Raw genomic sequence first — 25,836 nt, 5'->3', positions numbered from 1 at the left:
CATGGCCCTATGGGAGTCTGACAACCAATCAGAATACAAGCTCAAATTCAAAAGCCCAAAGAGGGTAAAAAACTCAGGCACTCTCAGCATCTCTGCTTTTTTTTCTTCACCCAACATCTTCCAGGCCTGTGATCCTGTCCACCATTAAAACCATCTTTCCAATAGCCTCCATGAATCCAGTGTCTTTTTCCCCACTTGGAACACAGAAGGACATTTCTTCCAACAGTGGCCAAAGTATTTGACCTTCAGCTTCAGGATTCCTTTAGGATTGACTGACTTGACCTCCTTGCAATTCAAGGCACTCTCAAGTATCTTCTCCAGCACAAGTCGAAAGCATCAATTCTTTGGAGCTCACCCTTCCTTATGGTCCAACTCTTACAGCTATACATTACTACTGGGGAAACCATAGCTTTGACTCTAATAACCAAATACTGTAGAGTCTCACCCATACTTAGGGCTATTATTACCGCCTGTGATCTATGGCACATATGTTTGTTCACAAAGCTGACTAACCCTAACCCTAACCCTAACCCTGGCCTGTTTAGCTGCTGCATCATAGCACTTGTGGTTGATGCTCTCTGCTCTCCTAAATCAGTGGTGTCCACAGGAGCTTATTGCTTTCCTCAGAATGTCATCTTGCAAGCTAAACTCTTCTGAGCATGGAGCAACATAGCAGGATATGTTGAAAAAAGGTCACAGCTGACACAGCAATATTATGAAGCTGATGATATCATACCTCACCCTCCATGTGTCCTACTGCCAACCCAAATCTCCTGGGCCAATTTCCACAATACCTAGGGAGAACCTCTGCTGTCTGGGACATCAACACAGGACCACATTTGGTTGTCTCCCCTTTCTCTCACAATAAGGTATTGCTCTACCCCATGATCTATACAATTAGGTAAACTTTTCCAATGGTGGACAAGAAAAAATGAGCACATTTAACTTTTTGGCAATCCTTCTCATCGCAATTAAGCAAAGCTAGACCTAAACATTATGCAAATGAGGTGGATCCTGGTAAGATTTTTGTCACTCCGCAGGGTTTTGTTATTTTTGGGTAAATCTAGGTTCCTTTCATCAAATCTGTCGCGATAACAAAGTCAGCTGAGGAGAAGAGATGGAATATTGTATTGTATTGAAGGAAGGAAGACTCGGCGACATGTGGTTATATACTGCGCTTGCGCTTTGCCACAAACTCAGGTCCCGAACGTCCCTTTTTCCGCCCTACTTTAGCTCTTGCGCGTGCGCAGTGTCACGGTGACGGCAGAAAGAAGAGCCGGAGGACGGCGATTTGTTTTATAATCCTCGTGCCCTTAGATTCTTCTCCTGCTTCTCGCCTCCTGCGCGTGCGCAAATCTCCTTCAACAGCTCGCTTCTCTTCGCGCATGCATAATACTGCCCACAAGTCGCGTGCCTAATACGTCATCTCCCGGAGCCGTTTTCTTGGCATCCGCGCGGCGGTCTTGTCAGGGGGCGTCATGGACGACGAAGAAGAGACTTATCGGTTATGGAAAATCCGAAAAACAATCATGCAGGTCAGGAGAAGGAGGGAAGAAAGCTGGGCCGTGGGAATGGGAATGGGGATAGGACACAGCTGACGGGGTTTGCCATTCTGGCCTGAACGTTATGGAGGGAGAAAATGCCCGTTCTTTTTATTTTATATTTTTCTTAGTTGGGTTCAGTGCTCCCAAATCCTTTACAAAATATTTAGGTATTTGTTTTAATTGGATTGTTTTAAAGTAGGTAATTTGTTCCGGCTTGTTTATTTATTTATTATTTATTTTATTGAACTTATTAGTCGCCCCCTCTCCCCACAGGGACTCGGGGCGACGTACAGAGCAATAATCAAGATAGCACCATAAAATCGTGCAGAGGAGGTAAAAATAAGTCCATAAATAAGCATACTTACAAAGTTTAAAACCCCAAAAATATTAAAAACAAAATTTCCCATTGTAAAATGACCTGGGGTGGCAAGATAGTAACGTTATGCCAGGCCGGCTTGACAAAACAGGTAGGTCTTCAGCTTCATACGGAAGGAGCGAAGATCGGTTGTTGTCCGGATGTCTGGGGGGAGGTCATTCCAAAGGGTAGGGCCCACCACAGAGAAGGCCCTACTCCTGGGCACCGTCCCCAGGCACTCTCTAGAGGACGGCACCCGGAGTAGCCCCTCCCTGTGTGAGCGAGTGGGTCGCAGGGATGTATGGGGCAGGACGCGATCCCGCAGGTAACTAGGCCCTGTGCCATGGAGCGCTTTGAAGATGGTAACCAGTACCTTGAAGCGCACCCGGTAGGCCACAGGAAGCCAGTGCAGCTCGCGCAGGATAGGTGTTATATGGGAGAATCTCGATCTCCCCATAATAACCCGCGCGGCTGCATTCTGGACCAACTGCAGTCTCCGGGCGCACCTCAAGGGGAGCCCCATGTAGAGAGCGTTACAGTAGTCCAGGCGGGACGTCACCAGCGCGTGAGTGACTGTGCGCAAGGCCTCCCGGTCCAAAAGGGGCCGCAACTGGCGCACGAGGCGAACCTGGAGGAACGCCCCCCTTGCCACGGTCGCCACGTGATCTTCTAAGGTCAGCCGATCGTCAAGGAGGACGCCCAAGTTGCGCGCCCCTTCCACCGGGGCTAATTGCTCATCCCCGATGGTCAGCGATGGAATATGCTGATTGAATCGGGAAGCCGGGAACCACAGCCACTCTGTCTTGGAGGGGTTGAGCCTGAGCCTGCTGTCATCCATCCAGACCCGTACGGCTTCCAGACATCGGGTCATCACTTCGACAGCCTCGTTGGGGTGGTTTGGGGTGGAAATGTACAACTGAGTATCATCAGCGTACAGATGGTAACTCACCCCAAAACCACGGATGATCTCGCCCAGCGGCTTCATATATATGTTGAACAAGAGAGGCGAGAGAATCGACCCCTGTGGGACCCCACAAATGAGGGGCCTTGCGGTCGACCTCTGCTCCCCCGTCAACACACATTGCGTCCGGCCAGAGAGGTAGGAGTGGAACCACCGTAGCACGGTGCCTCCAATCCCCAACCCCTCCAGCCGGCGCAATAGGATACCATGGTCGATGGTATCGAAGGCCGCCGAGAGATCTAATAGAACAAGGATGGAGGAACAACCCTCATCCTTTGCCCTCCAGAGATCATCCACCAACGCGACCAAGGCCGTCTCCGTGCTGTGACCGAGTCGGAAGCCGGACTGGCGCGGGTCTAGATAATCATCTTCCTCCAGGTGACGCGGAAACTGCTGAGCCACCACACTCTCAACAACCTTTGCTAAAAAAGGAAGGTTGGAGACAGGACGATAATTTGCTAGTTCCTTTGGGTCCAGAGAAGGCTTCTTGAGCAGGGGCCTGACCACCGCCTCTTTCAGGGCGGCCGGCATCCGGCCCTCCCCCAACGAAGCGTTCACCAGCCCCAGTAGCCAGCCTCGTGAGCCCTCCCAGGAGGCCAGCACCAACCAGGAGGGACACGGGTCCAGTAAACATGTGGTGGCCCGCAGTCGCCCGCGCAACCTGTCCAAATCTTTGATGACAACAGGGTCAAACTCCTCCCAGCTTGGTCTCTCAAGACTAGTCTCGGACGTCCCCACTGGAGCACTGGAGTGGGTCCAACCTCTCCGGATATGATCGATTTTATCCTGCAGGAACTCTCCAAATTCCTCTGCCCTGCCCTGCAATGGGGGGTCCCGCTGCTCCTGTGACAGAAGGGAGCGGGTCACCCGAAACAGGGCAGCAGGGCGGTTCTCTGCGGACGCTATAAGAGTGGCACAATACTGACGTTTGGCCACTCTTATTGCCACAAGGTAGGTCCTTATGTAGGCTCTTACCTGTGTTCGGTCAGCTTCGGAGCGGGAGGATCTCCACTTACTCTCCAGGCGTCTCCTAAGGCGTTTCATCGCCCTTAGCTCCCCGTTAAACCAGGGGGCCCGGGTCGATCGTGGCCGTCGGAGAGGCCGCAAAGGCGCCACCCGGTCCAAGGCACCGGCAGCCGCACTATTCCATGCGGCTACCAGGTCCTCAGCCCGGGAGCGGGACAGGTCAGCAGGAAATGGCCCAAGCTCAGCCTGGAACCTATCCGGTTCCATCAGGCGCTTGGGGCGGAACCATCTGGGATAATCTGGTTCCGCCTCCCCGCGGTGGGGAGTAGCGCCAGGGAAGTCAAGCTGGAGAAGTGAGTGATCTGACCATGACAGGGGCGTGATGACTAAATGCCCTCTTCCCAGATCACTCGTCCACTGGTCGGAGACAAACACAAGATCCAGAATGTGGTCTCGCTCGTGAGTGGGGTCCTGAATTACTTGAGTCAGACCCATGGCTGTCATGGAAGCCATGAATTCCCGGGCTACCTCGGATGCCTTTCCCGTTGACGGCAGGTTGAAATCCCCCATCACTAGTAGTTTGGGGGTCTCAACCGCCATCTCCGCGATCCGCTCGAGGAGCTCGGGCAGGGCCGTTGATGTATGGCGGGGAGCCAGGTATACTATCAACAGGCCCAACTGACTCCCTGGACCCCACTTTACGCCCAGAGACTCACAACCAGATGTCTGCGACACAGTGAATTCTCTCGGTGCCAGATCGTCCCGGATGATAATTGCTACCCCCCCACCCCTACCTTGGGCCCGTGGCTGGTGGAATACACGGTAACCTGGAGGGCACATTTCCCTGAGGGGCAACCCCCCCTCCGGGCCCAACCAGGTTTCCGCTATTCCTGCGAGGTCCGGCTCCCCCTCTGTGATCAAGTCACTGATGAGGGGGGCCTTGTTAACCACGGACCTCGCGTTACATAACATCAGCCTAAGGCCCAGGCTCTGCTGATCCTGTCCACCTAGTCTGCGGGGGTTGGTGCAAGCGACCGGGCGTATCCAGTGGCCCCGGTCTGCCAACCGACTATACGTTCTTCTGGTGTCCTCGCGCCTGCCCCTCCCTACGTGATTGGAATTCCCCTTATAGGGATGTTATTTCCTCCCACCCGCTCCGCTTCGCTACCTTCCGTCTTGACCCTCCCTTCCGTCTTGACCCTACATGTTGGCCTGGTTGTATCCATACCCCAGGGCCAAACCAACCCTCCCCGCTCCCTGGAACCCCTTAAAAGCTTTACAAAACATTTTACTAAAAAACCCCTAATCCCCCGCTTCCTCCACCTCTCTGGGTTAATAAACCCCTCATTGAGGTGGGCCTTCGTCAGGGCAGGGGGGCACGCCTGCGAGAGGGGGGAACCTCGCAGTCGAAGGATGTCAGACCTTGAATAAGTTGGGATGATGACCAATCTATGATTATGGCTATGGCAGGGTCTCTCTTTGTAGCAGGTCTAGGATGTAAGATTAACAAAGAATGAAGTAGAGAGATATTTAAAAGGCAAATAATAAGATGGGAGGGGACAGACCTCACAGTCCACAATAATCTACGTTCCACCAGTGAGGCCCAGGGCAGTTCTTTAGGCAGTTCTTTAGGCCCAGAGGCCCGAAAGCAGTTCTTGGAGTATGAAGGAATCGCACCTCAGCGGGGGGGGGGGGTAGACGAGGTGCCAAGGCCGGCTGCTCGACCTATTGCTCTTCAGGGGTCGCCCCGAGCCTCCGGCGACCCCCCCGGCTTCCCTCTTCGATCCCTGCAGCTTCTTTCCCGACCTCCAGCCCCCAATGGCCTCTCCACCTGGCAGTTGGAAAGAAATATGGCGCCCGATATTCCAGCGCCGTCTCAGCCGCTCCGTCGCCATCGCCGGTAAGATGAGGTCTCCCTGTACGTTGTTCTCTCTTTCTGGCTCGCTCCTTAGCTGTCGCGCTGTTCCGCCGCCTGGCAGCCGCCCAAAACGTCCAAAACGTCTCCTTTCTGCTCTGTCAGTTCTTTTATTCATTTTGCTGCCGCAGCTGCCGTAGCTGCCGCAGCTCGGCCTCTGTGTTCCTGTCCCTAAGCTGTCCTCCGTCTCCCGTTCTCCTGGTTAGCGGGTCCATCCGGATCCCAGCTGTACATCAAACAAACCAGGGTTGCCACTACATAATTCTAGGCCCCCAGGATGACCAACGGGGGCCAATAATGCCTGCTATCCCCGCCAGAGCGCCCCATCGTTTACGGAGCTCTGGGAAGGTCCGCCATTTCCCCCGGAAGCTCCTCCCCTTATGCAAATTAAAATATATTGTGCTTTCACCAAAGCTACAAAATTACTGCATTAGTTTTAAAAAAATAACTAATGATAATTTTGTAATAAAGTGGTAGGTTTGGGATGTGGCAGGTCAAAATCTGTCTGGGTTAATGGAAAAGTTAATGACCTAGCAGTAGCACCAACTGTAGTCAACTTTGGAAGCTCTCCAAGAACTAAAATCAGATCAAAGACTGTTAAATAATCCTAGAGTTGTAGGCTAGACCAGGGATCACCAACCTTTCGGACCTGAGGGACCACTAAATTCATAATTTTAAATCCCGCGGACCAGTAATATGAATTTTCTAAAAAGATAAATAGTATTTAGTGAAATATAAGAAATGCAAATAATTTTTCCGCGGACCACCAAAATTTTCTCAAGGGCCACCAGTGGTCCACAGACCACTTGTTGGTGGCTGCTGGGTTAGATTAGAAAAATGAAAAGCAATCTAAATGAAGGCAAACCATTTCCAGACTGTTGCCAAGAAAACTATATTAATGCTTCCATATATAGTATTTACCAGGACTTATGACTCAAGGGAGACTATATTATCTTGCTTGAATGGAAATATATAAAAAGGAAAACATGGAAGAAATAGTGAGGAGGGGGTCTCAAAGCTGACATATTTAGGTTGCTGGCAAAGTCAGTCCACTATTTGATGTTGCTTTATTGTTGACAGTTGCCTGAGTATAGGTTCTTAAATGTTCACTACAGGTAGTCCTCGGTTTACAACTGTTCATTTAGTGACCATTCAAAGTTACAACATCACTGAAAAAAGTGACTTATGACCATTTTTCACACTTATGACCTTTACAGCATCCCCATGGTCATGTGATCAAAATTCAGATGTTTGGCAACTGGTTCATGTTTATGACCGTTGCTGTGTCCCAAGGTCATGTGATCACCTTTTGCAATCTGTGACAAGCAAAGTCAATGGGGACCAGATTCACTTAGCAACTGGGTTACTAACCTATCAACTGCAGTGATTCAAGAAAGGTCATAAAATGGGTCAAAGCTCAATTAACAAATGTTACACTTAACAACTGAAATTTTGGGCTCAATTGTGGTCGTAAGTCAAGGACTGCCTATATTTTGCCGCTACAGTTACTTGCATTCTTCAGCATACTATTATATTAATATTTAAATGCACTTTTTTTGGTCCTTAAATTAGCTGTGTCACGATCGAGGCTACTTGGTAACACAGGATGAATTGGATCAGACTCTGGAAGAGTTCAAAGCCCAGTTTGGTGATAAGCCAAGTGAAGGGCGACCTCGGCGTACTGATCTCACAGTGTTGGTGGCCCACAACGATGATCCTACGGATCAGATGTTTGTCTTTTTCCCAGGTGATTATACTAAAATAGATTTGGTTATTATTTCTAGGAACCTGGAATTTGATTGCATCTTCATTCTTCTTTCTTTCCCGAATTAATTCATTGGCATCTTTATTCAGTTCTTGTTTCTTTCATGTCTTGCAGTTTGTGTTCTTAAAAGGCAATCTTTTCTTTGAAGATCTGGAATGAATTTTCCCATCCCTCTTCATCAGTTCTTTCTGCTAACTGACTTTTACCATCTGTGTATCTTAAGGAAATATATTTGGCTTTTGTTGTATTTTTAGTTATAGTGTGCCAGTTAGTTGAATGGAATAAATTTGACATCTGTTTGCCTGTTTTTAAATACACAGTGGATGCAATAGGGAAACTGGTACATGAACTTTTTATTTACAGTTTTATTTAATTTAATGCCATTTGTTGGTGAGGCAGAAATAAAAACAGTTTGACCATCATACTTATACAAACTACACTTTTCAGTGTGTAGTAAACTTATTTTGATGGTAACAACTGTTTTCATGATGGTGTGCATTTATTCCTAAAGGAGATTTTCTCTTTAAAAAAAATAGGCCAATTAATGACCAAGCAAAAATGTTATACCATTAAGATTGCCTTTTCTAAAAAGCCTATATAATGGATAAAATGTTCACATATTTATAAGAATAAAATATGAGGTTTGATAATTATAACTCATCTTCCACAGCTGTACTAATTTCTCAACTAAATCAGTTATTGAAGTACATAAAAATAAATGGTATTTCAGTAGATAATTTAACAAATACTTAATCCACTTTCTGCTGTTTTTTATTATATAGTAGTAGTGAAACAGCTATCATACTACTGCAAATTTTATTTGGCTAAAATTCCAGCCATTGAAATTATGTTTGTTTGAAACAATGAGAGTTGCAAGCTTCCTGCTTTACTATTAAAGCTTTCAATTCATTTATTATTAAATGAGAGCTTGAATGCTAATCCTGAAGCAGATGTCAGGCCTAATGAACAAAGTATTTTATTTCATGGAGATTCTCCACTTACAAACAAACAAAAATCTCTTTTCAGAGGAACCAAAAGTTGGGATTAAGACTATCAAGATGTATTGCCAGCGAATGCAAGAGGAAAATATTACCCGGGCCCTGATTGTGGTGCAACAAGGCATGACTCCATCTGCCAAACAGGTACCTTGAATTTAAATGGGTAGAAGGGATGTTGATATAAACTCATTGCTGGCTAAGGGATCCTGATCTGTAATTTTCAGGGAACAATGGTCTCTTCTCAGGGGAGGGCTAGATCCCACCGCATTGTCTTTAATAGAGAACGTCATTCAAATTAGAAAGTTCTCAAAGTATTGGTCATAGAAGTCTGTTTTCCCACCATCTTAACGTTAATATTTGTGTGCATTTCTCACCTTTATGGATGCCACCTTATCACTGAATAGCACATCCGAAGTAGCATAGGATTGTCTGAGCACTTAAATATGAGCCAAATATATACGGTAGCAGCCAAAAAAGTCAATACAATTCTAGGATGCATGAATAGAAGGATAGACTCAAGTATTAATACTGCTTTATAAAGTCTTAGTAAGACCACGCTTGGCAATAGTGCATCCAGTACAGGTAGTCCTGGACTTAAAACAGCTTGCTTAGTGAACATTCAAAGTTACAACAGCACTGGAAAAAGGTGACCTATGACTGTTTTTCACATTTATAACTGCTTGCTGCATTTCCATGGTCACGTGATCAAAATTCCAATGCTTGAGAACTAACTCACATTCATAACAGTTGCAGTGAGAGTGTCCGCGTGTGTCTGTGTGTGTGTGTGTCATGTGATCACCTTTTGTAATCTTCTGACAAGCAAAGTCAATAGGGAAACCAAATTCCCTTAACAACTGTGTTACTAATTTAACAACAGCATAGGGTTTCCTGCCTAGGCAGGGGGTTGGACTAGAAGACCTCCAAGGTCCCTTCCAACTCTACTATTGTATTGTAACTGCAGTGATTCGCTTAACAAAAGTGGCAAGAAAAGTCCTATAATGGGGCAAAACTCACTTAACAAATTTCTCACTTAGAAGCATAAATTTTGGGCTCAATTGTGGTGGTAAGTTGAGGACTACCTGTATTTGATCACCACAATATAAAAAAAAAGATGTGGAGACTCTAGAAAGAGTGCAGAGAAGAGCAACAAAGATGATTAGAGGCCTAGAAACTAAAACATACAAAGAACGATTGCAGGAACTGGGTATGCCTAGTCTAGTGGAAAGAAGGACCAGAGGTGACATGATCTCAGTCTAACACTTGAAGGGCTGCCACAAGGAAGAAGGGGTCAGCCTATTTTCCAAAGCACCAGAAGGCAAGATAAGAAACAATGAATGGAAACTAACCAAGAAGAGAAGCAACCTAGAACTAGAGTTTGAGCTTGAGCTTTAAGGTACCAGGAAGAGGGATTGCAATCTCTGTCTCCCTTTCCCCTTTCCCCATCAAGTCTCTTCCTAAATATTGAAGCCCCTTTCTTAATGTACAGCCCTATCTGCTGCCTCAATGTCTCTTCTCTCTTTTAGTCTCTAGTAGACATGGCTCCCAAGTACATCCTTGAACAATTCCTTCAACAGGAGCTGCTGATCAACATCACTGAGCATGAGGTGAGAAAGGAAGGGGGGGGGGTTGTGTGTGTATGGGACATTGGTTGGGCCTGTGAGGAGTGCGTTGAGAGGAACAATATAAGCTTTTTTATCATTCAATTGACAGAAACTGTTTCTGTGGTAGTTTGCCTGGAAGGGTTTTCTGTGCATAGCAGAAATCTAGCTATTTCTACATTGTGTTTTCATTCTTTTCTGTCTTTTTGCCACTACAGCTGGTTCCAGAACATGTTGTAATGACCAAAGAAGAGGTGACAGAATTACTGGCCAGATAGTATCTTTTTGCCTTTGTACTTACTGTTTTGAGTATCTTCCTCAGTTTTCTGCTTGTTCTGAATTGGGTCTTTTAGATATCGGACAGGGGTTGAATTTTTTAGCATTATCCTGTGTTAAGAGGAAACTTTCCAGGCTAATACCGTGTTTCCTCCAAAATAAGACTTGGTCTTTTATGAAGTTTTGCTCTAAAAGATGCATTAGGTTTTTTTTTTCTGGTTAGGTCTTATTTTTGGGGAAACAGGGTATGTCTAGGTAGGATTTTAACATGAATATGGAGTTAAAATGATAGTATTATCTTCTTGGGTTTGGATAGGGCCTATAAAACTAGAAGCATAACAGGTTGATGAGTAAACCTAATGGATGAGTAATCATACATTCTATTGTCTGAAAACAGTTCCATTGACATGCATTGGTTTTCATGATTCAGATTGTAAATTTACAAAATGCATTTCACACAACACATCAAGTGCAAATTAATCACATTGCTTAAAGTGAAGCTTTGATTCAATCATGATACTAAAACAGGCCCTGGGTTTCTATGTTCCTCCACACCACAAATTACTGTACCAACTTTATTTAGCTTAAAGTAGCAAGTTGTGTGAAACTAGCCAAAATATACTGTGATCCCAGTGTAGCAAATTTTTAAAAGGTCCTGTTTTTTATATGTTTTGAAATTTTTCCTTTAACTGCCGTTGTCAGTAAACTAAGGGAGAATCAGCTTCCAAGAATACAAGCTGGAGATCCCGTAGCTCGCTATTTTGGAATTAAAAGAGGCCAGGTAAGAAACAGAGAAAGGGAGGGTGAGAATGTGTCATTTCCCAATGGATTTGATAAATACAGTATATGGAGGTGCTAAGTAGCAATACATTCTGATATCTAAATAGACACTCAGGAAGCCTTATGATGAGGGAGGGTGGGAGGGAGAGAGAGAGAGATTGAGATTGGACTTTTGGGGTTTTTGTATTTCTCAGAGGCATCTACTTGGATTAAATGGACTTTTAGTACAGTTCACATGGGCTTTTGTTAGATCAGTCCCCCCCTCCCCAAATGCTCCTTTAAATCCATGCAGGTAGTTCTTGACTTACAACGCCAATTGAGCCTAAATTTTCTGTGCTTAAGTGAGATATTTGTTAAGTGTGTTTTGTTCCATTTTACAACCTGAGTGAATCACTGCAGTTGATAAGTTAGTAACACAGTTGTTCAATGAATCAGGCTTCCCCATTGATTTTGCTTGACAGAAGATTGCCAAAGATGATCACCTGCTTTTGGGACATAGCAATGGTCATAAATATGAATCAATTGCCAAAAAGCTCAATTTTGATCATGTGACCATGGAGATGCTGCAAAGGTCGTAACTGAAATACAGTCATACGTCACTTTTCCAGTGCTGTTGTAACTTTGAATAGTTACCAAATGAACTGTTGTAAGTTGAGGACTTCCTGTAGCTGGCAAACATTACCTACACACTCCTTCCTCTTCCTATTTTCCCCACAACAACCCTGTGAGGTACGTTGGGTAGAGAGTGGCAGGCCCAAAGTTGCCAAATCCAGGATACTTGGAGGGATCAGGTTGGGTGAAGGCTGAACTTGTTTGATCAGTATAACATTACATAATGAAATCCTGAAAGGCTGGCTGTCCATCAGCCATTTTACAAGCATTCATTGTATATTCAATCTGAAAAATAATCTGAATAATTTTCTTTCTCTATTGTCTGTGTGGTTTCTTCAGGTGGTGAAGATCATTCGGCCTAGTGAAACAGCCGGGCGTTATATCACTTACAGGCTGGTCCAGTAGCCAAGAAGTGTCGTATGAGGTACTATAAAATGTTTCATTATCTTTAAAGATTGTTAAAATAGACATTCCTTTCTTCCTCTTTCATGCTTCCTTCTGCTTTTGTATGTTTTGTGTGGAGCAAAGTACTCAAAGGTTATAACAGGAGTTGGAGAGTTGAGATTTGATGTATTTTGGTTATTCATTCTGATTGGCAGGGCTGATAAGACAGCCCATGGTTTTCTTTGGAGCAGGGCCTAGGTGGGGAGAGGAGGAGACATTTGCAAATCAGGAGATCAACTGTTGTGGGATTACAAAATCCTCATCAACATGGCCAATAATCAGAAGGTTGAGAAAAATCTTGAGGGATCTAGATTCTTCTCAACCATAAGTTGCTAAACCTGTGCCATGATTGAGAGGGTACAAAACTCATGACATGGTATGGATAAAATGAACAAAAAGAAGCTGTTTCCCCCTTCCCCAATACTAGAGCCAGACGAAAGAATCAGAATGAATCAGGATAGATAAAAGGATTCCCCCCCTCCCAACACCTCATTCAACTTTGAAATTCCTTACCATGAGATATGAAGCTGGCTACTAGATTGGCTGGATTCAATAATGGGGGGGAGGGCAGGGACGACCAATTCAAAGTAGTCCTAAGGATCAGTAACTACTGATGGCAGTGGGACTGCAATAAAGGCCATCTCCTGGGAGGCTTCTTTGTGCATCAGGGGGCCACTGTGAAAAAAACCCCACCAGATTAAATGGGCCGCCGTCTGATCCAGCAGGACACTACTTATATTCTCAGTATTCTCATTGGGTTGCCTGTCTCTTGATCAAGATTAAATGTTTCGCTTAAAAAAATGAAAACCACTTGCAGAATCTCATAGCTGAATACAGGTAGTCCTCAAATTAGGATCACAGCAGAGCCCAAAATTTCTGGAGCTAAGCAAGACAGTTGTTAACTGAATTGCACCCCAGTTTACAACTGTTTTGCCACATTTGTTAACACTGCAGTTGCTAAATGAATCATGCAGTTGTTAATTGAATCTGGCTTCGCTCATTGCTTGTGGGACGCTGGCTGGGAAGGTTGCAAATGGTGATCACCCAACCCTGGGACAGCGCAACTGTCATAAATACAGGCCATTTATCAGGCGCCTGAATTTTGGTCACCATGGGGATGCTGCAACGATTATAAATGTGAAACCCAATCATAAGTCACTTTTTTCAGTGCTGTTATATCTTCAAATGGTCATTAAATGAATTGTTGTGAGTCAGGGACTACCTGTACTATAACCATCCTGCCTATGGATGTGATAAGAACTGTAGCTAGTTTGAGGAGGATGGGATGGGATGGAGTGAGTATACAGGATTGGCAGAAGAATCTATAGAGTTTTTATTATTGGCTGACCAATAATGAATGAAAGGAATTCACAGTTGTGTAAATGAAAGAGGTTTTGTCCGGACCAAAACTTTGCTTCTGGCTTTCTAAGGAAGCCTGGGTCAGAACAAGGACAAGCATATCTGTGATAATTTGTATTGTAGCTGATTAGCTAATTGCGACATGAATACAGAATTCAAATTAGACACTAATGCTGCTTCTCTTATTCTATATATATAGCAATGTTTGAAGCTCTTTTTACCCTGGAGATGCCGATCTGCTTGCTTAACAGTCTTGAGCATAAGGAAATACAAACGTTTACAAGAATGTGAAGAAATGTACCAACTTGAGACTTCGAACTTCAAGCTTCTAGTTCTTTCCATCCATCCAACCGGTGATGAAGAGGAAAGGAGTCAGCAGCAGCACAGGAAATGTTGCATTGATTTCCCAAACTGGACTTCATCTTGCCTGCATAAGCTGGATGTATTATTTGTTTATACTACTTTTCTGGAATTTGGATTAGTTTTGGGGGGGTAAATATTTAAGGCAGCAGCAGTTTATTTTCCAAATCTGGATGAAGGATACTTTAGAAAGCTTCAAATAGGAGGGCTTCCTTATTCCTTCTGTAGATATCAGGGTGAGGAGGGGTAGGAAAACCCTTTTTTGGTTTGGGGGACAGAGGGGCTCCATTGGATGTGGCTTTCGGTGGCCTTTTGTGGGGGGAGAGTGGAGGTTCTAAGGATTTAAATGGGGGAATAGACTGCTAATCTCCCGGGAATGCACAAGGTGCTGGGAGTCACCTGTAATTATGGACTGGTCATTTTTGTCTTAAAAAATGGACTTGTATAAACTCTGGAAAAATATCTGCATTCTTCAGAAGACTTGCTGCCTTCCCTGTTCTGTTAACTATCACTGAGTTATTGCTAAGGCTCAGAGTTTGCTCAGTGGTCCAGACATTTTTTATTTCAATAAAACAGAATATGTTTTATTTCCCTTTTTGTTTTCCTGTTGTCTTAAGATCAATTTGAAATCTCTGCCCATTCGTATTCACTGGGCTGTAGTTCCCCTCAATCTATCCAGTATGGTCCTTCTACCTGTGGCTCTGGTATTGGGAGTTCAGCAACAACAAGTGTTACAGTATTAATTTTTAATTTTGCAGCTGGCCTGTCCATGAGAATTGATCCTCTCTAGGACTTCTTTTCTCTGAAAAAAGCAGGGAGGGGAGTGGTGTGGAACCCCGAGTGATCTCTATTTAAATCAGGTGGTTTTGAAGAAGGGTGTCCATTGCTTTCTGAAAAGTACGTAAAAAGAAAGTCATTCTCAACTTGAATAAAACACAGAAAATATTTCAGTGCAGTTTTTTTGAGTGGGAGCAGATGTGTAGCTAGGCAACCCCATCAGTCTGATGCAGCAGTGTTTTAATTGAAAAATGAGCTCTGACTGGTAGGCAGCTCACGGAATACCTTGCGCGTAGACTTTGATTGCACCACAGCTAAATTGTTAGATATATGAATATTTCAATGGTAAGGTACTCATTACTAGAAAAGAGGTTAAGTATAAATTACAGATAAAAATAGCCGTCATTTAGTGATTGCCTCATTTAGCAACTGTTCACCGTTATTAACTGATGAAAAAGTTACTTTGCAACCTATCCTGGCATTTAGAAACCTGTAAAGGTGAGCAGAGTTCATAAGCACAGCAGTGGCGTCTTTTAGCTACTGCCTCACTTAATGACTAAGTAGCCAGTCCCCATTGTGGATGGTAATTGAGGAGATCTTTATTGTCAAAATCCCAAGTGCAGCTATCTTCAGACGGATGTGACCAGGTACAGTAAGTCTTATCTGAAGAGAGAAGTCTTATCTCAACATTCTCAACTATTGAGCATCTGGTCTCAGGCATTGAGAGCCAAGGTGAGTTATGATGGGAGCTGCTCTGTAGCAACCTCCAATTCATTTTCCTATCTACTGATCTGATTCAGAGGAGATGCTAAGCCAGGGCACGGTTAGACATAGGGCGATGGGTGAATCTGTTCTAGACCAGAGGTTTAACTGTAGTTACAGAATCCTTTAACCGGATTGTATCTGTGGTTTATAGTAGATTTAGTTACCACGGTGTTAGTTTGCATATCATCTGAGGATGGATTAAAGGGATGGATGGCTTTTAATCTGGGCTAACCTGTGAATGTAGAGGGGGAGGGAAGGTGTGGCCTTGAAACAGGGTTGTGGCAATCATGGCTGCACCATTTCTCTTCCTCTGAAAGTATAGAAAGAAAGCAATTGGGTGAGGCTCTTCGTCCGTTGACTCTAATCCTGATCAGGCCATTGGATTTTTAATTCTTTTTAATGAGAAGTATCGAAAAAAATCCAGGAAGTATTCGCTTATATATATATATATATATATATATATATATATATATATATATATATATATATATATATATATATATATATATATATATATATATATATATATATATATATATATATATATATATATATATATATATATATATATATATATATATATATATATATATATATATATATATATATATATATATATATATATATATATATATATATATATATATATATATATATATATATATATATATATATATATATATATATATATATATATATATATATATTGTTAATCAAATGTGACTGCCTGTGGTTTCTTTGTATTTGTGGGTCTGGTTTCTTAATCACTGTTAAGTGGTAGCTTAGACTATCATTTAAATATGGTGTGGAGTGATCCTGGATCTTTGTCAAACTACAATATTGTTTGAGTCTGATGTTACATTGTGTGAATTCAGCCAGCTGTCAACCGTGATTCAGAACATGATTCAACATGACATAAGAGCAGTCTCGCTGTTTAGAAAAACAGCAGTCTAAAGAATTAAAACAGCATTTTTCTAACTTGGCACTTAAGATGTGTTAACACATCTTAAAGTTGCCTAGTTTGAAAAACTCTGGATTGTAAGGAAAGTTCCCACATGTCATATATATATATGGACATATGAGGAAAGGTTGCAAGAATTGGGTGAGTCCAGTCTAGTGAAAAGGATTAGAGATGACATGATAGCAGTCTTCCAATATCTCGGGGGCTGCCACAAAGAAGAGAGAATCAACCTATTCTCCAAAGCACCTAGTCAGGACAAGAAGCAATGGATGGAAACTATCAAGAAGAGAAGCAACCTAGAACTAGGGAGAAATTTCCTGACAGAACAATTAATCAGTGGAATGACTCGTGAGTGCTTCATCATTGGAGGCTATTAAGAAGAAACTAGACAACCATTTGTATAGGGTCTCCTGTTTGAGCAGGGTTGGACTAGAAGACCTCCAAGGTCCCTTCCCACTCTGTTATTCTGAGTTTTTTTATGCAAGGAGTTACCTTGGAAGCACTAAACAGTTATTGGATGCAAATATCACTTCCCCAAATATAGTTTATTTTTTGATACAAGTCTTATAAAAACAAAAGTGTATAGAGCAGTTTCAAAGGAAACAAGCATCTCATTAAAATAGGCTTACTCACATCTATATTTAAATACAAGCCATGGTTGAAGACTTGCACTTCAACTTTATTCACTCATTTTTCTCATCCACACCTCAAGAAAATCCCCCAAAGTCTTCCTTGGCTGTGTGCTACCATTCCAGCCTTCTCCAGAAGGCAAAATATTTCTTGCTGTGGTTTCCTTTTTCCCCAGATAAATATGATATGCCTTTGCTTTAGATCAGGATTTCCTTCTAAGCCATTTTAAGACCTGTGGACTTCAACTCCCAGAATTCCCTAGCCACCACTGACCAGAATCATTCCACAACATTCCTGGCTGGGGAATTCTGGGAGCTGAAGTCCACAGGTCTTACAGTGGCCAAGACTGGGAAACACTGTTTAAGATGAATGCTGTAATTCAACTATGTACAACAGACCTTTAAATGTAACGTAGCAGTTCCACTAGGCCTTTATTGTGAAATGCCCTCAAATCGTCCACAGGGGTTCTAAAAGCTGTTTAGATGGTTTAAGAATATTTACCTCATGAATTTCTGCTATAGATCTCAAGTGTCTTCTTAGAATCCGAATACTGGTGCACTAAACCCTGGTGGATTTCTCCAGCAGATCCCACTTGAGAGTACAGGTAGCCTTCGCTTAGTGATCACAACTAGGACCAGCTACTCTGTCGCTAAATACCTGGTCACTAAGTGAAATGTAATCATGATAGGCTGGCTTCCCCTACGGTTGTTAAGCAAATCACCGCAATCATGAATTAGAACCTCATGTGACTGTGACTTCTGATTTTACTGCCTTCTGCATTGACTGCTTGCCACAAGCCAGTTGGGGAGCACGCAAATGTCGGCCACAGCACTGCGGGATATTGCCATGGTCGAAAACATCCCCCCAGTTGCCAAGTGCCTGAATGACATGAGTGTGGGGACGTTGCTCAGGTTGTAAATGTGAGGACTGGTCATCATAAAGTTATTTTTTCAGTGACACTGTTAACTTTGAGCATTAAATGAGGTGGTGGGTAAGCAAGGTCTCACACAAAGCCCCTTCTGCTGGCTCTACTGGCACTTTTCATACAGCTGTGCAATAAGCATATGTCACACACGCAGGCGCGCACACACACACACACACATATTCCCTGATAGGATCAATCCACACCAACAACCCAACACTGGTCCTCAGACCTCAGCAGGATTTGCACAAGTGGATTTCAGCCTTCAAGTAATCCGTCATCCAGTCAAGCTCATCCAGCATTTTGTCTGTACCCTGATTTTTAAAAATACCGTAGCATCCTGAAGTGGTTTTACTTAGAAACAAATATAATCCGCTAATGTTTAAACAAACATATTGGAATACCTAGGATCACAATGGGTGTATTGTTTCCTGAACGGGACGGAACCTCAAGGATGGGAGGGAGTGCAAAGGGACTCTGTCTGTGGCTCTTCTTTTGAAAGAGCGTTCCTCAACGAATGCCCCACCGCTACACCCACCCCTTGTTTGGTTAGGACTATGCAGGAAGAAAGATGGGAGCGAGATCCAAAATTTCAGAAGGGCATTAGGTTAGAGAAAAGTGTCTTAAGTTTAGATGTTGCAGAGTCCTTCCAACGTCTCTCTGGGCCTTAATGCCTCTCTTCATATGGTCACCTCCCTGCCTTTTCACACGGAGTCCCCAGATGTCGTTTTGGTATTCGAAAGAATTAAAAGCAGGCTGTTATAAATGAGGAGCCTGGTAAACCAGAATGCCTCCAGAGAAGGCCTTGAGAAGACAGTTGAAGACCATCTATCCCTTCGCTGTCAGTCTCTGCACTTCACCGCTTCTCTCAACTGACATAGTTTTTCATGGCAGGAAATCAAACACGTGTTCTTAGTTAATCAGTAAGTGTGAGAAAAGTGAGTTGTTAGACTGGTTGGTGTTGAGGTCCACCAGAAGGCTTTCAACTTTCCTGTCGCTGTTCTCCTCATCACCTCCGCTCCTGAAGACAGCATCTCCTTCGGCCTCCCAGCAACCTTCTGCTGGGCCTAGGGGATGTAGGGGTGAAGTATCCTCAGGGTCCGATTGTTCCACGCTGGGTCTCTCCCTCAGGACACCTTCCTCACTGGCGTCCTCACCGGAGGGGCTCTCCTCCTCCCCGCTGGTCTCACTGCCTCCTGGCCCTGAGTTGGCCTGTGGGATTCCTTCAATGGCTGCCTCTGTGCCATCTTCTGGATCTGGATCCGAATCCGAATCGATAAATGGCGTGTCGGGTTCTAGAAGGAAAAGAAAACAACTCAATTGAGCCAAGAGTGGGATGTCCCAAGGGTTCCCTGTGACACAAATATGGCACCTCCTTGGCTTGGGATGCCAAAATTCCACCAGCTGAAGGAGAGGAGGCCCCGATGGCATCCATCTTAGAAATATTCCAATTTAGAAGAATTTCCAGCTTAGAGTCCTTTTGGGCAGTGGTGGGACTTGAATAACTTAACAAACGGTTCTCTGGCTGGGTAGGTGTGGCTGGTTGGTCATGTGACTGGGCGGGTGACGTCACTCATCACAACCAGCCTCGACTCCCGGCCACTTGCTTCAAAGGCAGATTTAGGATTCAGCCGGTTGGGGCTGATCCCACCTCTGGCTGGCCACACCCACGCCCATTTTTCAGCCTGTTTTTGGCTGTTTTCAGGCTCGTTTTGGCCCCCAAAATGGCCCAAAACGGGCCCAAAAAAAAGCCTGGAAAACAGGCCAAAAACAAAGAGCGGGGGCGGAGCCTGACAGTGATGGGATTTGCCACTTCACCGAACTGCGCAGAATCCTGAATACCAGTTTGCCCGAATCAGTGCGAACTGGCAGCAGCCCACCTCTGCTTTTGGGGGGAGGAAATGTTTGTGGCTGAACCCTTAGGTTTATCTCACCATTTCCTAAGGGAAGGATGACAGTCTAGCCAGATTCTTATCTTTAGTGATCAACAATAAAGAAACCTATTTGACCCATTTTTGGAACTGTTGTGGTTGCCTGCACTTGACACGCACCTCTCTTTAGACCAGTAATTTCTGTCTCTTTTTCACTAGGGCCAAACCAATAACAATAGCTTTTAGACTTATATACCGCTTCACACTGCTTTACAGCCCTCCCTCTAAGCGGTTTACAGAGTCAGCCTATTGCCCCCAGCAATCTAATACAATAGTAGAGTTGGAAGGGACCTTGGAGGCCTTCTAGTCCAACCCCCTGCCTAGGCAGGAAACCCTATACCGTTTCAGGCAAATGGCTATCCAACATCTTAAAGACTTCCAGTGTTGGGGCATTCACAACTTCTGGAGGAAAGCTGTTCCACTGATTAATTGTTCTGTCAGGAAATTTCTCCTCAGTTCTAAATTGCTTCTTTCCTTGATTAGTTTCCACCCACTGCTTCTTGTTCTACCCTCAGGTGCCTTGGAGAATAGTTTGACTCCCTCTTCTTTGTGGCAACCCCTGAGATATCTGGGTCCTCATTTTACCGACCTTGGAAAGAAGGAAGGCTGAGTCAACCTTAAGCCTGGTGAGATTTGAACTGCCCAATTGCTGACAGCTGGCAGTCAGCAAAAGTAGCCTGCAGTACTGCTGTCAACCCTGAAGCCATTTTTGAGCATCTTCAGGGCTGCCACAGCTGCACTGGTTGGAGCTACGGGAACAGGAGGGGCGAATGGAGATAGATGGGGATTTGTAGCCAAAATAAAATTCTTTCTCCTGGGAACCAAGGACGTTTTCACCAGCTGCTGGGGAGGAGTGGACTGAAACCAACTGGAGTTGGGGCTGTGACCGGATTGCACCATGTGATAGATATGTGGACTGGGGGAAAGAACTTTGACTTTTAACTTTGGTGGGGAAAACCACGGGACCTTCGGAGTCGGGTTTTCACCAGATGTGCCAATATGGCATGCCTAATAAATCTCTATAAATAAATAAACAAAACAAAACAAACAAATATAGGGACTCAGTGGCTCAAACGCTGAGCTTGTCTATCAAAAAGGTTGGCAGTTCGACGGTTCGAATCCCTAGTGCCGTGTAACGGAGTGAGCTCCTGTTACTTGTCCCAGCTTCTGCCAAACTAGCAGTTCGAAAGCACGTAAAAAATGCAAGTAGAAAAATAGGGACCCCCTTTGGTGGGAAGGTAACAGTGTTCTGTGTACCTTTGGCGTTTTAGTCATGCCGGCCATATGACCACAGAGATGTCTTCAGACAGCGCTGGATCTTCAGCTTTGAAACGGAGATGAGCAGCGCCCTCTAGATTTGGGAAGGACTAGCTCATATGTGCAAGGGGAACCTTTACCTTTATCTTTAATAAATCTGTACTTTGAGTAACACCTAGACCTCAGAGGTTTGATTGCATTGGGTCTGTTACTTTGAACCCTGACAATGGCGCTCTAGCCACTGCACCACCGCAGCTCATCTTGTAAGAACATCACCCTTACAAGAATAACATGTCAAACATTAAAATGTGAGATTCCACCTCACCTCTGAATGAATCTTCATCAAGAGCAGCTTCTGTCTGCTCAGAGGTTGCTTCTAGATACTGGACTTCACTGTGGGGTTGTGTTCCTTCATCCTCCTGGATACATGGAAGTCAAGGCATTAGTGAGATGAACTCTAAGGTGAGAGGATGCTGATCCAAAGATTACCACTGGCAACCACAGTGTCTCCAGCAGGTTCAACTCACCTGGTTCCTGACCAGCTCCTCATCTTCCCTGATCGTTTCTTCTGGGCTGTCTGGAGATACGCCACTGGATTCAAAGACAGTAGCATAGAAATTTATGAGTGCCTCAACGATGCATGCCTGGTGGGGGTAATCCACCAAGGAAGAGAGGGAGATGGTAGCTTGGGTGGGTCGAGGCCGCATTAACGTGGGGCCAAAGACGATTCCCAGGTTGCTGGAAGACATTTTATTGTCATCTTCAAGTTCTATAATCCTAGAATAGAATTGGACAAAGAGAAGAATGCAGACAATTTCATGAACCGGGGATGGCAAGTCTAGAGAGAAGGACTAGAGTGTTCTGGCCTAGGATTCCCAAGATCATGAAGCAGACTCCTTGTCCCAATAAAACCTCTTTTATTTAGGTTAAAGGGAATTCCTCTCCAGCAAAGTCTCAGCCAACATCTTTCATGAGATTTCACAACTACAGACCTTTATCTGGCTTGGAGAGTTGCCAGGCCGATATCTTCCAAACACCATGCTGTAGCAGCAATTACTCGGCAAGAAGTCGGGAATAGATCTTCACCCTAATGAATTGAACTAATTGTCTCCTGCAAACTCCCCTCCTCTTTCGCTCCTCTTTTATTCCCTATGGGAGAGGCCATTCACCGTCCACCTGTGCCTTTACTCCCAAGTCAGCCCTTGTTCCTTAGCTGTTCCCTTCTCCTGGCAGGTCTGCGCATCGGGAACAGGCTCCAGCTGTTCTTCTGCCTCACTAATCTCCGACTCCTAAGGCAGCTGATAACTGTTGGATGGCCCATCTCTGCCTCCCACACAGAGCACTCATCAGAGCCTTCCCCAGACTCCAGGACTGGTCCATGTTCCTCCCCAACCTTTTCACTGTCTGAGTGTGCCACCAGCTCCACTGGCCGCTGGCAGGCCACAACATAGGGATCAGAGGTGGTATTCAGCAGGTTCTGACCAGTTCTGGAGAACCAGTTGCAGAAATTTTGAGTAGTTCGGAGAACTGGTAAACACCACCTCTGACTGGTCCCATCTATTCTCTGCCTCCCGAGTCCCAGCTGATCGGGAGGAAATGGGGATTTTACAGTATCCTTCCCCTGCCATGCCCACCAAGCCACGTCCACCAAGCTATGCCATGCCCACCAAGCCGCTGGGGGAGATCATCCGTGGTTTTGGGGTGGAGTATCATCTGTACGCTGACGATACGCAGCTGTACATTTCCACCCCAGACCACCCCAACGAGGCTGTCGAGGTGTTTGGAAGCCGTCGGGGTCTGGATGGGGGACAACAGACTCAAGCTCAACCCCTCCAAGACTGAGTGGCTGTGGCTACCGGCACCCCGGTTCAGTCAGTTGATTCCATCGCTGACCATAGGGGGCGAGCAATTGCCCCCTGTGGAACGGGCGCGCAATTTGGGCGTCCTCCTAGATGCCCGGCTGTCAATGGATGACCATGTGGCAGCCGTGGCAAGGGGGGCGTTCCACCAGGTTCGCCTGGTGCGCCAATTGCGCCCCCTACTGGACCGGGATGCCCTACGCACGGTCACTCATGCACTGGTGACGTCTCGGCTGGACTACTGCAATGCCCTCTACATGGGGCTTCCCTTGGGACGCGCTCGAAGACTGCAGCTAGTCCAGAACGCAGCCGCGCGGGCTATTTTGGGGAGTACTAGGTACTCCCACGTAACACCGCTCCTGCACGAGCTGCACTGGCTGCCTGTGGTCTTTCGGGTGCGTTTCAAGGTGTTAATCACCATCTTTAAAGCGCTCCATGGCTCAGGACCTAGGTACTTGCGGGATCGCATCCTACCACACACTTCCCTACGACCGATTCGCTCTCACAGGGAGGGGCTTCTCCGGGTGCCGTCCACTAAGCAATGCCAACGGGCGGCACCTAGGAGTAGAGCCTTCTCTGTGATGGGCCCAACCCTCTGGAATGACCTCCCCCCCGATATCAGAACCACCACCGACCTTCCCTCTTTCGACGAAAACTGAAGACTCACCTGTTCCGTTTAGCCAGCCTGGACCATTCATAACCTTATTATACCTCCTGGCAGATATATTTTAACTGGGTAATTTTAATTGGGTATTTTTTAGGATTGCTGATATACTGTTTTTATTTGCTTTACCTGTACAGTGTCGTATTGCCTCCTCTTCTATGTTTTTATGTTTGTATGTTTGTATTCCATTTTATCTGTTTTATTTGACTGTACACCGCCCCGAGTCCCTTTGGGGAGAGGGGGCGGTATAAAAATCGAAATAAAGGTAAAGGTAAAGGTAAAGCCACACCCACATAACTGTAAATTTTTTTGAATCCCGCCACTGATGGGGATGGCATGCTAACAGTTGCAAATCACTTTTTTTCAATGCCTTTTTAACTTTAAGTGTTCACTAAAGCAACTGACCTTTTCAGGTGCTGCATGATACACTTCAAGGTGGCCAAGTTCTTGCCTGGAAGCTCCTTGAGCAGCTCCTTCAGCTTGGCTACCATGGCTTTCTCCGACTCGCTGCTTGTGTCCACTGGCTCCCCAGTGCTTCTCCCTGTCCTGCTTTCGGACCGACTCTGCAGGGTCTCCTTGGCCAGCCCCATAAGACTGTTGTACATCCGGAAGGGCATGATTGGCTCTGGGAGCTGAAAGGAGGGAGAGTCACAGGAAAGGGAATCACATAGCATGACTGCTTGCTTACAAAACCATTCCCAAGAATCTGGACCCTGGATCAAAACACATCACATTTCCCAGATGTATTTAGGAAGCCCATCAGTTGAATTGGAAAGCAACAGTTTTTGATGTTACTTTGAACCTGGAAGATCCACCAAAGCTAACAAACATAGAACTCTTCTGCAAATTGACATTGAGTCTTTATTGATTAGTCCTTGGGCCACATCAAAGTGCAAAGTTCCAGAAACAAATTATTATTAAAAATTGATAAAAGCAATTTAAAATGAAATGTGATAAAATGCAATTTAAAATGGAATTGGAATAAAATATAATTTAAATGGAATTGGGATAAATGCAGTCTAAAATGAAATGGGAATAGAATACAATAATTTAAGATATATCGTATTTTTTGGAGTATGATGCACTGGAGTATAAGACGCACCAAGATTTTTAAGAGGTAAATTAAAAAAAATTTTTTTGCACTCTGCAGACCTCCCAAACCCTCTGCATGCCTCATTGTTTGTGAAAAACGGGGCACGCATAGCCTTTAGGAGGCTTGTAGAGTGCTCCTGGAGGGGGGGGGGAATGAAAACAAAACTCCTGGTTTTTTTTGCAAAAATGGGACCTTTTTTGCCAAAAAAGGCATACATAGCCTTTAGGAGGCTTCTAAATGCTCCACGGGGCTGGGAGACCAAAAACAAACAAAAAATGGCCCATTTTTTGCAAAAACGGGCCCATTTTTTGCAAAAAACATGGCATGCATAGGCTTTGAGAGGCTTGTAGAGTGCTCCTGGGGGCTGGGGGGGGGGCAAAAAATGAAAACAAAAGTCGTGTTTTTTTGCAAAAATGGGACCTTTTTTGCCAAAAAAAAAGGCATACATAGCCTTTAGGAGGCTTCTAAATGCTCCAGGGGGCTGGGAGACCAAAAACAAGCAAAAAATAGCCCATTTTTCACAAAAACGGGCCCATTTTTTGCAAAAAACATGGTATGCATAGGCTTTGAGAGGCTTGTAGAGTGCTCCTGGGGGCTGGGGGGGGGGCAAATACGGCTCATTTTTATGGTTTTTTTACCCTCCCCAGCCCCCAGGAGCACTTTGCAGGCCTCCCAAACCCTCTGCATTTTTGTGAAGGGGGCAGGGTTTCGGGAGGCCAAAAATGCTGTATTCAGTGTATAAGATGCACCCAGATTTTCACCCTCTTTTTGGGTGGAAAAAGGTGCGTCTTATACTCCCAAAAATACAGTAGATAAAATATGATAAAATTATATTTTGGTGTCACCCCTGCAATCTACCCCAATCAGTCCCACATAGGCAGATCTCAACCGAACCATTTTGTTTAAATACTGTGTTGTGTTAAACGTTATTTTCCTGTTCTGGCTGCACATAAGGTAAGTGATTTTGATATGGGTAATTTGTTTGCTATATAGACCAAGGCACCTATCTCTCACCCCCTTATACAAGCAATAATCAAATAGGAT

General features: G+C 44.9%; 2 protein-coding genes across 16 annotated transcripts in view; one reads left to right on the top strand and one right to left on the bottom strand.

The window, feature by feature from the left end:
• The first annotated feature begins 1,350 nt into the window (after positions 1–1,350).
• POLR2E (RNA polymerase II, I and III subunit E) lies at positions 1,351–14,524 on the top strand. The gene is made up of 8 exons (XM_081938426.1): positions 1,351–1,535; positions 7,314–7,488; positions 8,533–8,648; positions 10,028–10,108; positions 10,321–10,379; positions 11,081–11,159; positions 12,110–12,194; positions 13,773–14,524. The coding sequence occupies exons 1-7, from the start codon at positions 1,479–1,481 to the stop codon at positions 12,173–12,175; spliced, it is 633 nt and encodes a 210-aa protein (XP_081794552.1). The 5' UTR covers positions 1,351–1,478; the 3' UTR covers positions 12,176–12,194; positions 13,773–14,524.
• Positions 14,525–16,964: 2,440 nt separating this feature from the next.
• The window catches only part of ARHGAP45 (Rho GTPase activating protein 45), a gene marked incomplete at its 5' end in the record, with an annotated part of 91,900 nt that continues 83,028 nt past the window's right edge, over positions 16,965–25,836 (bottom strand). For 14 of the 15 annotated variants that reach the window (XM_081958188.1, XM_081958187.1, XM_081958177.1 and 11 more), the window contains 5 exons: positions 16,965–17,311; positions 17,414–19,283; positions 21,502–21,595; positions 21,704–21,953; positions 24,105–24,331. In XM_081958188.1, coding sequence (XP_081814314.1) covers positions 18,901–19,283; positions 21,502–21,595; positions 21,704–21,953; positions 24,105–24,331 — 954 coding nt within the window. In that variant the 3' untranslated portion in view covers positions 16,965–17,311; positions 17,414–18,900. Of the gene's footprint in view, positions 19,284–21,501; positions 21,596–21,703; positions 21,954–24,104; positions 24,332–25,836 lie in introns of all 15 variants that reach the window. The other variant, XM_081958184.1, reaches the window with a different exon arrangement.

The sequence above is a fragment of the Natrix helvetica genome (assembly GCF_964273705.1).
Source record: "Natrix helvetica genome assembly, chromosome: 1".
Classification (NCBI taxonomy): domain Eukaryota; kingdom Metazoa; phylum Chordata; class Lepidosauria; order Squamata; family Natricidae; genus Natrix; species Natrix helvetica.
Note: the sequence above shows the minus strand (reverse complement) of the source record. Positions and strands in the feature narration are given on the sequence as shown.